Source organism: Equus asinus, chromosome 25, assembly GCF_041296235.1.
Source record: "Equus asinus isolate D_3611 breed Donkey chromosome 25, EquAss-T2T_v2, whole genome shotgun sequence".
Lineage (NCBI taxonomy): Eukaryota > Metazoa > Chordata > Mammalia > Perissodactyla > Equidae > Equus > Equus asinus.
Window position 1 is genome coordinate 16,467,314 of NC_091814.1, and position 13,138 is coordinate 16,480,451.

Consider the following 13,138-nt stretch of genomic DNA (forward strand, 5'->3'; position numbering starts at 1 on the left):
ATAAGGATGATGACCACATATTTCTTTAGAAACTATAAAAATAAAACTAATCGTTCTTTACAGTAATAGAAGAAAGAGAGAGAGAGAGGAGGGATATGGTGACTTTTGATATTCAGCCTGAAAGGCTCAAGGAGGGTGGCTAATGAGAGGAAGTGTGTAGGGTTGGGAAAACTGTCTTAGATTGGGTCCCCTTGGAAACAGACTCTGATAAAGAGAGTTTCATGCAGAAGGTTTATTTGGGAGTGTTCTTGAGAGAGCTACCTGTAGGGAAATGAAGAAAGCAGGATTGAACAGAGGGAGTGGCTGACACAATGTGGTTGCACCTGAGTACTCAACTGATCCTAGGATTCTAGAAAGTTTTGGGATGGAGATAATTCTTTCAAGTTGTCCCAAATTAAGGCAAAGGGGCCAGGACTTGTATCCCTGAACCAACCGATCATTGATAGTTTGACGTGGCTGAGGTAATTTCCAGTCAGGGAGGCAGCTGTAAGCCATCAGCAACTGCTCTTCCTAACAGCTGGGAAATAGGCTCATGACCCGAAAGAGAGGATCTGGGTGAAGCACTGTGGTGTCTACTATAGTTTACCACTTGCACTGTTCAAATCCATACTTCTTATGGCTAGTTTACCTCATTGGGGGAAAGCTTCTATAGGGTTCTGATTGGTATTATTTCTTGGGGGAACTGTAAGAGAAGGTTTAGTGGTTTACTGTTTAGAAGGTTTACTGCTGCAATTGGTTTTGAGGCTCTGATGGATTCTTACCCGCTCCTGCACCACTAGTTCTAGATTGTCCTCGGCTTTGGAGAGCACCTCTACTGGTCTAGGCAACTGGATACTAGGATGACCCAGACCTTGACCTGACTGTCCCCTTGGTTACCGTGCCTTTCTCAGGCTGTGGCTGCTATACTTTTCTGTTTACTGTTAAAACTGAACATGGGAGCAGCAATAGTAAATGAATGCAAAAATAGTCTTCCTGCCTCCCATGTATAGCTACAGTCCTTCCCCCTCCATCACAGTCAATTACTCCTGCCAGTATGACAACATTTTCTTGCCTACTTGTCTCTTGCTACACAGACTCCAAAGTTCAAGGGGAATTCTTTTTTTTTTTTTTTTTTGAGGAAGATTAGCCCTGAGCTAACTGCTGCCAACCCTCCTCTTTTTGCTGAGGAAGACTGGCTCTGAGCTAACATCCGTGCCCATTTTCCTCTACTTTATACGTGGGATGCCTCCACAACATGGCGTGCCAAGCGGTGCCATGTCTGCACCCGGGATCCAAACCGGCGAACCCCAGGCCGCCGAAGCGGAATGTGTGCACTTAACCGCTGCACCACCGGGCCGGCCCTCAAGGAGAATTCTTACTGTGACCCCTGGAGGAAGCATTACACCTCTTGTTTCCAGGACCCCTAGACCTTAAAACCAAGTTCCCCACGTAGGGGCTGGCCCCATGGCTGAGCGGTTAAGTTGGTGTGCTCTGCTTCGGCGGCTCAGGGTTTCACTGGTTTGGACCCTGGGCACGGACATGGCACCACTCATCAGGCCATGCTGAGGTGGCGTCCCACTAGCACAACCAGAAGGACCTACAACTAGAATATACAACCATGTCCTGGGGGGCTTTGGGGAGAAGAAGGGAAAAAAAAAAGAAGAAGAAGATTGGCAACAGATGTTAGGTCAGGTGCCAATCTTTCAAAAAAAAAAAATTCCCCATGTAGTTCACTAGGAGTGAAGATAAGTGATGGCTACTTGATTTCTATCCTAGATGTGTATAATTAATTCCTAGATCCATATAATCTACCTGTTGGGAACACAGAATCATACAGTGGTCATTGATTTAGGGTATATATGATGTTCTGAAGGGTAGTGCCCCATCCTGGGTTTCATCTTGAAGCTGGCACCTCATCTGTGAAGCCACAGAACTGCTCTATGAGACTGGTGGCCTCTGAGTAGGGCAGTATAAGACCAGTGGATCCTTTGGTCATGTGCCCCCTGTCACTCCCCCTTTAATGTGGATCCCTTGTTGATGGATCAAGTACTCTGTAAGTCCTTGGAGAATGGTATTAGCTAAGACCCTATGGTCAGGAAAGGCAAACGTATACTCAGAGTATGTGTCAATCCCAGTTAAAAGTGATGGAATCTAGTGTTCCCCAACTTGACCCTAAGTGACTGCTTGTTTTCCTCAAGGGATAGCACCATATCAGGGACTTAGTATTTGTTAATGGCAGTTGGCCATTGGCAGCAGCAGTAGCTAGTTCAGCCTTACTGAGTAGGAGCTCCTGTTGTGGGGCCCATGAATAGCCTCTATTCCTACCACCAGTTACTCCATTCAGTATATCCATTGTTCAGAACTGGGGTGGCTGATGACAGGCAGTGGCTGAGTCATTCTGCCTCCTTGGTTGTTCACTACCTCATCTGTGATGAATCCTTTCTGGTGGGCAGTAATGTATGATACAAAGATCTTTACACTTCAAGACTACCCACATAGGTCCATCCACATCTCATCCTCGGACCTTCTTGTCCCTGATCTCCCACTCTTTGTCTTTTCAAGCCCCTGACCAACCAGCTAGGCCATTTGCCACTGCCCATATGATTGTATAGTCTCACCTTCTCTTTCCACACAAAGTGGTTGACCAGATGTACTGTTCAAATCTCTGTCCACTGGGAGGATTTCCTCTCACCACTGTCTTTCAGGGCCTCTCCTGACTGGGACTGTAAAGCATCAGCAGTTTTTGGCTTTTACTCACATACCATGCAAATCATCTGTGAACCAAGCTTAGACTTTTTCCTTCTCTGATCTCTCATCACAAGAGATCCCTGCCATAGACTGAATGCATCCCTCCAAATTCATATGTTGAAACCTAATCCCCAATGTGATGATATTTGGAGGGTGGGGCCTTTGGGAGGTGATTAGGTCATGAGGCAAGAGCCCTCATGAATCAGATTAGTTTCCTTATAAAAGAGACCTCAGATCCCCCTTGTCCCCTTTGCCATATGAAGATGCAACTGTCTATGAACCAGCAAGTGGGCCCTCACCAGACACTGAATCTGCCGGCAACTTGATCCTGGACTTCCCAGCCTGCAGAGCTGTGAGAGAGAAATTTATGATGTTTATAAGCCACCCAGTCTATGGTATTTTGCTATAGCAATCTGAATGGACTAAGACAATCCCCAATAGCGTCATAGTTGTGAGCTGAGAGAGATGCAAATACAACACTGTCGAATGATATGAGAGTCTGTACCACTTGCTTTTCAGCTTGCTTGTGCCCTCTGACCTTGCATATGCCTGATCCCAAAGATGCCACTTCCATTTTACAATGTGTTCTTGCTGGGCTCACCCTTCCTAATGGCATGGAGGATCTGATAGAGTCCAGCTTGTGATGGGACGTTGTGGTTACTTGGTCACTTGGACTGTAGTCAGGTGCTCTGTCTCTGTTGGAATCCAGTAGCACTCCAGGAGCTGTTTTTCAAATGGTATGTATTTCTCTGGGCAGATAGCTTGTCCTTGCCCCAGGGTCCTAGGGGTCTATCTTAGGATTCTCCTATTAGAGCTTGCCAAACCACACACAGCATCTTTTCCTACCTAACACAGATATGCTAGTCCCATAGGGTCTGCTGGGTCATGTGGCTTCAGAGGCCTCTTCTCTCTCCTTTTGGATCCACTCAAAGTTGACAGACCCCTGTGTCTGCTGGTAAATTGGTTAGAGTTGTATTCTAAAATGTGAAATGTATTGCTCTAGAATCCTAAGAAGATTGGTACTGTACTTCTTTGTTAGTGGTGGGAAGTGTGAGAAGCAGTAATTGGTCATTTACTTTGGAGAGGATATCCCAGCATGTCCCAGACCACTGGACCTCTAAAAACTTCACCACTGTGGCAGTTTCCTGAGTCTTTGTAGGGTTTATTTCCCACTCTCTGAATACATGTATCTTTCCAGGGTCTCCAATGTACTTGCCACTTCTTGCTCTTCTGGTCTGATTAGCACGATGTTATGGATGTAGTGGACCAATGTAATGTTCTTCAAAATGTCCAGATAGTCAAGGCCCCTTCAGATTTTATTATGATAGAGGGCCAGAGAGTTAACATAGTCCTGGGGCAAGACCATAAGTATATATTATCCTTCCCATGTGGATGCAAACTGCTTCTGATCCTCCTTTCCTCTCTGATTGGGATGGAAAATAAAGTGTTTACCAGATTAATGGCTGCATATCCTCAATCAGAGGCTATATTAAACTACTCTACAAAGTTACCTTTTGGGACACAGTAACTGCAATCAGAGTTACAATTTGGTTAAGTTTATGGTAGACCACTGCCATCTGCCATCATCTATCCAGTTGGTTTTTTTTTTTTGAGGAAGATTAGCCCTGAGCTAACTGCTGCCAATCCTCCTCTTTTTGCTGAGGCAGACTGGCCCTGAGCTAACATCCATGCCCATCTTCCTCTACTTTATATGTGGGACGCCTACCACAGCATGGCTTGACAAGTGGTGCCATGTCTGCACCTGGGATCCGAACTGGTGAACCCCGGGCTGCCGAGAAGCGGAACGTGCGAACTTAACCGCTGCACCACTGGACCGGCCCCCTATCCAGTTTTTGTAGGAGCCAAACTGGTGGTATGACAGGGGCCACATCTGTATATTTTTAAAAAAATGATTATTATTTTTTTATTGATTTATAACATTGTGTAATTTCAGGTGTACATTGTTATATATCAGATTCTGGATAGACTACATTGTGCTCACCACCAATAGTCTAGTTTTTATCCATCACTGTACATATGTGCCCTTTTACCCCCTTTGCCCAACCCCCAAGCCCTTTGCCCTCTGGTAACCACTAATTTGTTCTCTTTATCCATGCATTTGTTTATCTTCCACATATGAGTGAAATCATACAGTGTTTGTCTTTCTCTGTATGGCTTATTTCACTTAGCATAATACCTTCATGGTCCATCCATGTTGTTGCAAATGGGACAATTTTGTCTTTTTTTATGGCTGAGTAGTATTCCATGGTATATTTATACTACATCTTCTTTATCCATTCATCAGTTGACGGGCACTTGGGTTGCTTCCACATCTTGTCTAATGTGAATAATGCTGCAAGGAACATAGAGGTGCATAAATCTCTTTGTATTGTTGATTTCATGTTCTTTGGATAAATGCCCAGTAGTGGGATAGCTGGGAGTATGGTATTACTATTTTTAATTTTTTGAGAAACCTCCATATTGTTTTCCATAGTGGCTGCACCAGTTTGCATTCTTGTCAGCACTGTTTGAGTGTTCCCTTTTCTCTACATCCTCTCCAACACTTGTTTTTTTTTTTTTTGAGGAAGATTAGCCCTGAGCTAACGTCTGCTGCCAATCCTCCTCTTTTTGCTGAGGAAGACTGGCCCTGAGCTAACATCCATGCCCATCTTCCTCTACTTTATACACGGGACGCCTACCACAGCAGGGCTGGCCAAGCGGTACCATGTCTGCACCCTGGATCCGAACCGGTGAACCCAGGGCTGCCGAGAAGTGGAACGTGCGAACTTAACTGCTGCACCACTGGGCCAGCCCCTCTCCTGTGTTCTTTAAGTCTTTGGGGGTAGCACTAATCTCTTCCATTTTCCCTAGGGTATGGTAATATTTTTATTTATTATCTTGGTGCGGGGAAGTTTCAGGCCTACAGTTGGCCTTCATCACTTACTCCCCCTATCAAGAAACTAGTGTGAGTGTTCTGCAACTTCAAAGTGTTAACCTGGAAGAAAACACTTAACAGTAAGAGGTTCAAGGAAAGTTGAAGTTTATTTCATCCAGTTATAGCCTGCAGGCTGGGGAAGCACCAACCCAAGGAGGTCTTAAATGGGTGTTCCAAAGGGGAAGGGTAGGGGTAATATTATATAGGCTGAAACCACAGGAGGTTGGCGTCAGTCCAAATTCTATAGTAACCATTGATGAAAAACAGGGTCTGCAGACATAGTCTGGTGGTCTCACCACTGGCGTCATTCTATCTTTGTCTTTATCTTAATCAGCATAACAGGGACATTAGTAAAAGGTCAGTAGCAAAACAAAATATTACAAATTAGGGATCAATGGTTATATATCCATTGCTCAAGTTTCCATTTCTCCTGAGAAACTGACCTGGGTCAACAGAAAAGAATTTAGGCCTCAGTTAGCAAGAGAGAGTCCATTGTCTTTTGTAACATTTAGGAAAAGGATGTCCATATCAGTTATATGATAGAGTATTGGGTGGATCACTGGGTGGATCCATGGTCTCAGTGAATATACTTTGAAACAGACCTGAGCCAGGAATCAATTTATTATCTGGACCCCATATGATCCTACTCTTTTTTTTTTTTTTTTTGAGGAAGATTAGCCCTGAGCTAACTACTGCCAATCCTCCTCTTTTTGCTGAGGAAGACTGGCCCTGAGCTAACATCCATGCCCATCTTCCTCTACTTTATATGTGGGATGCCTACCACAGCATGGCTTGCCAAGCGGTGCCATGTCTGCACCTGGGATCCGAATCAGCGAACCCCGGGCCACTGAGAAGCAGAATGTGCAAACTTAACAGCTGTGCCACCGGGCCGGCCCCTAAATATATTCTTTTTATTTTTATTTTATTTTTTTGAGGAAGATTAGCCCTGAGCTAACATCTGCTGCCAATCCTCCTCTTTCTGTTGAGGAAGACTGGCCCTGAGCTAACATCCGTGCCCATTTTCCTCTACTTTATATGTGGGATGCCTACCACAGCATGGCTTGCCAAGTGGTGCCATGTCCGCACCCAGGATCCGAACTGGCGAACCCCGGGCTGCCAAAGCAGGCTCCTACTCTTAACAAGAGGCTGTGGTAAACTTTGGGTTGTCAGCTATCAGTGTTAATTTAGATCCTTTGTCCAAAAATCCTCAAAAGTTCTGAGTATTCTCCCTTTTCTTCATAATGGTTATCAACATAAATGACTTGTTTTGGCATTTTTACTTTCCTAAGAGTGGGCCATTATTTTCCCCAAGCCTCTTAGAACCATCCTATAAGTGTATTCACCCCATATCCCAGGCATCTTGCCAAGAGGTTAAATCCTGTATCACAGGAGAGTGCTCCCATATCAATAAATTCTTCCATATCTAACTTTATGTTGCACCTCCCTTAATCCAGAGCTCTCAGTATCCAGTTCTATGTATAATGCTACCAAATTCTGCAGGTACGCATGAGCCAGATCCCTGAAGCTCCTTTAGCATATATTCGCTCTCTTTTCTTAGTAGGCCAACATCCTTTTTGGGACTCTGCCAGAATTCGTTCCCTATTGGTCCTGTTGCTAGGAAAGCAGGTGGAGATAGATCCTTTAGGGGTGAGTGCTGTCTTGTAAAGCACCTGCCTCCTTTGAAGCCTTTGTGTGATCTTTATGCAAGCCGGGAATGGGCCAATTCTGCAGGCTCAGAGGGTTCAGAGGAATCTGGGGATTCAAGATTCTCAGTTTCATCTAACCAGATCTCCCTAACTCAAGTGTCAGGATCCTACCCTTGTTGTTTCAGGACCCTAAACTTGGCATAGGAAATCTACTGGGGTTGAGAATTCAACCTTCTCTAAAACTCTGCTACTCATACAATTAAGATTTGAGCTGGTCCTCCACTCTGATGCCCGCTGGATGCAAAGAGATTAAGGTTTCCTTAAATGCTGTCAAGGGGGCCTGATGGCTTTCAGAGTCTGACTTGATTTGGTGATCAGTTCTATGGAGCTTATAGTTAGCATTTCCCGCACACCTCTCAAGCGCCAGAGATATTGCACTAGTGCGTATCCTTTCAAACATTAACCCCTTCCAATTGATCCCTGCTGACAACTTTAATAATTGTATCACTTCAGCAAGCTAGAGACTATCCATACTCCACCTACTACCATGATAGTGTTCTTTTTGTCAGCTAGTAGGCAAATAATCTATCACCCAAATCCCATTTTAGAGTTTGCTTGCTAGAACCACTCCTGACACCAACTGTCTTAAATTGAATTCCCTGGAAAAAGACTAAGATGAAGTGATACATGAACAAGGCTTATTGGGGAGTGTTAGTGCTTTCAGGAGATACACATGTAAGGAAGTGAGGAAGACAGGACTGGGCAGAGGAGGAAACTGACACACAAGATATAACAGAGGTCTCAGCTGATTCTATGGGGAAATTTGGAGCTGGAATGGCCCTTGAGAGTTGTCTCAAACTGAGGCAAAGAGGCCAGGTCTTCATATCTCTGCATCAGCCAGTCGCTGACATGGGCCCTAGGGTAGGGCACGTAACCTTGGGTGAGGCAGTTTCCTGCCATGGAAGGCATTGCCTTGAGGAAAACAGCTGTGTGCTATCAGCGTCTGATATTCCCAGCAGCTGGGGAATGGGTACATTGGCCCCAAGGAGGGGATCTGGGTAGAGCACTATAGTATCCACTAAACCCAGTAAAGAAGTATCGTTGCACATAGATATGCCCAGGACTGTGCTAGAGCCCATGGGGTTACATGGCCCAGCCCTTGAGACAGTATAACTATAAACTATAGACAGTATGTTAAAAATGTGTATATTGTCTGTTTCCACCTACTAGAATATAAGTTCTAAGAGGGCAGGGACCGTGTTTTGTTTACCACTGTTTCCCCAGCATCTAGAACTTGATTCATAGTTGAATGAATCTAACTGGAGGCCTGAGATATGAAGAAGTAGGAAGTGGCTACGTGTTACGCAGAATAAGAGCAGCAAGCATCCAGAGGCGGGGAGATGGGGCTCAGCATGAGTGTGAAGCTCTCATCTGGAGCCATGGCAAGAGACACAAAGACTCTAATCAAGGTGAGACTCTGCATGAGGGAAGTATAACCATTCAAAGTGTGGGTTTTATTCTTGTAGTCTATGGTTTCCAGCCCAGTCTCTTTGGATGCCTATTGAGTTTTCCAAGCATCGGAATGGTTTGAGGAAAGGTTTCACATTCCATATGAGAGGCACTGTGGAGTATCAGATGGAGAGTCAGAAGACCTGGATTTGAGTTCAGACTCAGCCATTAACTAGCTGTGTGGCCTTGGGGAGTTCTAAGGCTCTTTCAATACCCTCAACGTTTAGAGTAGGGCGCAGTAATACTACTTTACGCAATTGTCTTGAGGACCAAGAGAACTAATGTATCTGGAGCAGGGTACTTCCCTCAATCTGTCAGCATAGGGGGAGGCTATTCCTAGGAAGGACAGTGATGAAAGAAAGAGGAGACAGAGCCTGGGCAAACTCCAGGCTCTGGTCATGTACAGAGCCTGCCCTTGGACATTCTCCAATTATCTCTATCCTCCCTAGCGCACATACGTGCACAAACCCTGCACCAATTAGCTGCGCTTCAGGAGCTGAGCTAATTGGTTTTAAAGTCTTTTCCTTATCTTTTTCCCTGGCAGGCAACAGCGGTGTACTAGCAGTGTGCCTGTTCAGACGGAGGGAGCAGTGACCAGACACAGGTTGTCTTCACCATGGCCCACACTCAGCCTCTGGCCGAAGTCAAGGACTGGTTCCGGATCCGCAACCTCCTAGCCCGACAGTGCCTTGCAGAGTTTCTGGGTGTGTTTGTGCTTATGGTAAGCAGGGTAATTGGGGCAAGGAAAGGAGAGGTGGGCAAAAGTTTTGGCTCTTCCTGGTGTCCTTTTCTCTTCCTCCCAGTGTCCTGCTTCTATTCAACTATCTGTCATTTCTCTTGTCCCCGCTCTTTTTTATTCCTCTCATACTCCCTCATTTTTATTCCTGTCCCTTTCCATCTCTCACCCTCCTTCTCTTTCTTTACTTTTCCTCCACTTTTCCCATTTCTTTTCCTTTCTCTCTTTCTGCTTTTCTCCCTTCCCTGCTCATCCCTGATGTCCATTCATCTCTCTTGGCTGCTCTCCTCGCCTTCCCATCTCTCTTTCCTGTTGGTCCACCGGGCTCCCTATCCCTGATTCCCTGTTCCTCATCTTCCCTCTCCCCAGCTCCTTACCCTGGGGGCTTCGGCCCAAACTGTCACCACTGGAGAAACCAAAGGCAACTTCTTCACTTCGTTTCTGGCTGCCTCTCTGGCTGTCGTAATAGCCATCTACGTGGGTGGAAATGTCTCAGGTGAGGAGAGTGGGGTCTGGTCATCAGAGCGGGTAGGATGTGCATGTGAGTGTGGGTATATGATAATGGGGAAAAGGCATATCTTTGGTGACTCATGGACATTATCTCCTTGAGTTTGACCAGTGCCCTGGACTGAGATATGCCATTGTCCCTATCCAGCCCCTCCCCATTTGTATCTCTCCATCTCCCTTGTCACATTAATCCTCTGCTCACCTAGACAGATTTATGTGGCGAGGCATTAGGGTAAGTGCGAACTTCTGTGTCCCCCACCTGAAATCCTCTGGGGTTCATCTTTTCTCAGGACCTCAGCTGCTTGTCTCTCAGACACATACTGAATCAGTGTGCCTGGCTGGAGCCTTGAGACACAAACACTGTAGTGGAAAGAGCAGACAGACCCAGGCTCAAACCTTGGCCTCTCTGTGTGACCTTGACAAGTTGCTTAACCTCCTTGAGCCTCAACTTCCTAGTCTATATGATGGGAATAGTAATATCTGCCTTAAGAGTTGCAAGGAGGAGTAGCAGTGTTATCTGATGAGAGTGCCTGGCAGTGACACTTAATGCATGTTGGTCTTCTTTTCTTGATCCTTGAAGGGGCCCACCTGAATCCAGCTTTCTCCCTGGCCATGTGCCTCCTGGGACGACTCCCCTGGGCCAAGCTCCCCATTTACTCCTTGGTGCAGCTGCTGTCTGCTTTCTGTGCCTCTGGAGTCACGTATGCTCTCTACTACGGTAACAGAGGGAACAGGATGGAGGGCACCAGTATGTGGGCAGGGGTGCCTCAGAACAGTTTTGAATGACCAAAGATGGAAATCCTGGGTGTCCCTCTACCCCACAGATGCCCTACAGAACTATACAGGTGGGAATCTGACAGTGACTGGCCCCAAGGAGACAGCCTCCATCTTTGCCACCTACCCTGCCCCCTATCTGTCCCTGAACAATGGCTTTTTGGATCAGGTAGGTGTGAGGGGGAGAGCTGTAAGAGCCCCAATCTTTCCCTTGTTCCCTGGGACCCCAGCCAATGGTTCAGGCTCTGGGTGCAATGTGGGGTTGTGTCCATCTTTGCACCACCGCCCACCTCAGCCGTCTGTGTTGGACAGTCAGATGACATGGGGTGGTGGCCTGGAATCTTTGGGTGAGAGAGGGCAGATGGAGTATCCGGCAGCTAATGGGAGCCCCCCTGCCTCTGTCAACTCCAAGGTTCTGGGCACCGGGATCCTGATTGTGGGGCTGTTGGCCATCCTGGACAAACGGAACAAGGGAGTGCCTGCAGGTCTGGAGCCCATAGCAGTGGGGCTGCTGGTCCTGGTCATTACGCTAACCATGGGCACCAACTGTGGGTCCCCACTCAATCCTGCCCGGGACCTGGGCCCACGGCTTTTCACCTACGTGGCTGGCTGGGGCCCTGAAGTCTTCAGGTGGGAGATGGCTTCCTCTGGTGCTGTCCTTCCACTCACCTCTCTCTGCTAAGGGCTCTGTCCCTGGCTCCCCAGCTCTCTCCTCCTAAATAGGTCTCTTGGCTTCTTAGGACAGTGTCCCTCTTCTAAGCCCCAGTTCTCTCTTTCTCTTTTGCCTCCTTTTCTCCTTCCCCCCTTTTCATTGAAACCTAAGTAAGATTTCACTAAAGTAAGATTTGGAGGTTGTGTTCATCATCTTACCTCTTTGGGGTATTAATGACGTCGTCGGCAAAATGGGTATTCAGATAATTTCCTAAGACAAGCTCTCTGGGGTCTCCTTCTCTCTAAGTGCTATGCTTTAGTGCCAAGACACCCTAGCTCTTCCTGGTGTCTATCACCCTGGGCATTGCTTTGGGGAATGCTCTTGTTACTGCGCCCAGTCCTTTGGGGGAAGGCTAGGGGAGTCACCCCTGATATCTTTTTGTGCTTCTTTTGCAGTGCTGGTAATGGCTGGTGGTGGGTGCCTGTGGTGGCCCCTCTGGTGGGGGCAACACTTGGCACAGCCACATACCATCTGCTGGTGGCTCTGCACCACCCTGAGGACTCAGAGCCAGTTCAGGATCTAGAGTTTGCCCAACATAAAACTTCAGACTTGGAAACTCCTGCCTCAGCTCAGATGCCGGAGTGTAAGCTATGATTCTGACATGACAGCCCTCATCTCCCTCATGGATACTGGACCAGGCCAGAGACCCAGGCCTGGTGACAAGACATTCTTTCTCTTTATCAATACACGAGGCTCTAGGCAGCTTTTCTGTTCTTAGCTAGGTATCGCTTCCTCCTAACCTGGGGAGGATGCCTAGACAGGGAGAACTGGAGGAGGATAAGGTCCGGGACCCAGGCTCTTCCTCCTCTTACCCCACAAAGCAGGTTTTCGGACCCTGAGGGCTTCCAGGGACGTAGTTCCTCAAAATAACCGCCAGAGGGTGCGCAGCCTGGAAGCCGGATTGGGAAGGCTAAGGGAATCCGCAGGGTAGTGGGGGCCTACCACCCAGTGGAGGGCATAACCTTGGGGGTTCCTCCAAAGCTTGCTTCCCACTGCCTGACTCCTAGCTCTCGTAACCTCAGCGCCGCCCGCCTTTACCCTCACTGGGGCGCCTCTCCTAGACTCAGCCATCCCCGGATAGTAGTTAGGAGTGGGGAAACTGTCTCCTCCAAGGGGGCGTGGTGGGTGGGGGAAGAAGAGAGTGCCGGCAGGGGAACGCAGCCATGGAAGCGCCTAGAGACAGAGAGAGCGAGGCGGAGAAACTGAGGCATAACCCAATACTTAGACGTTTCAGGCTGTGTCATTCACGGAGAGGGTGAAATACAAGGAGATGAGCCAGGGCGAGGAGGGAAGGCGAAGAAACAGAGGGCTCCGAGGGGAATGAGTGTATGGTTAAGGGAAAGCTGGCGCTGAGGAAAATTCTCCTTGTTCACCGCTTCCTCAGCTCTCACGCCCCTCCCCGAAGGAGTCGCTCTTTTAGCAGGGGAGGCAGCGTTCTCCTGTTTCCTTTCTTCCAAATAAAAAAACATCTCGGAGCTATCTAGCCTCCTATTTTTTTTTTTTTTTTTTTATGCGGGATGGATGTGGGAGTGGGTGGGGCGGGGGACAAGGCCTCGCAGCGCTAAACCTCGGAAGGGTTAAGACCCTCCCCC

General features: G+C 47.4%; 1 protein-coding gene across 1 annotated transcript; it reads left to right on the plus strand.

Moving 5' to 3' along the window:
* Positions 1-8,637: 8,637 nt before the first annotated feature.
* AQP10 (aquaporin 10) lies at positions 8,638-13,023 on the plus strand. Its single transcript, XM_014864839.3, has 7 exons — positions 8,638-8,777; positions 9,362-9,538; positions 9,923-10,049; positions 10,641-10,778; positions 10,885-11,003; positions 11,247-11,464; positions 11,942-13,023. The coding sequence occupies exons 2-7, from the start codon at positions 9,434-9,436 to the stop codon at positions 12,138-12,140; spliced, it is 906 nt and encodes a 301-aa protein (XP_014720325.1). The 5' UTR covers positions 8,638-8,777; positions 9,362-9,433; the 3' UTR covers positions 12,141-13,023.
* Positions 13,024-13,138: the final 115 nt, after the last annotated feature.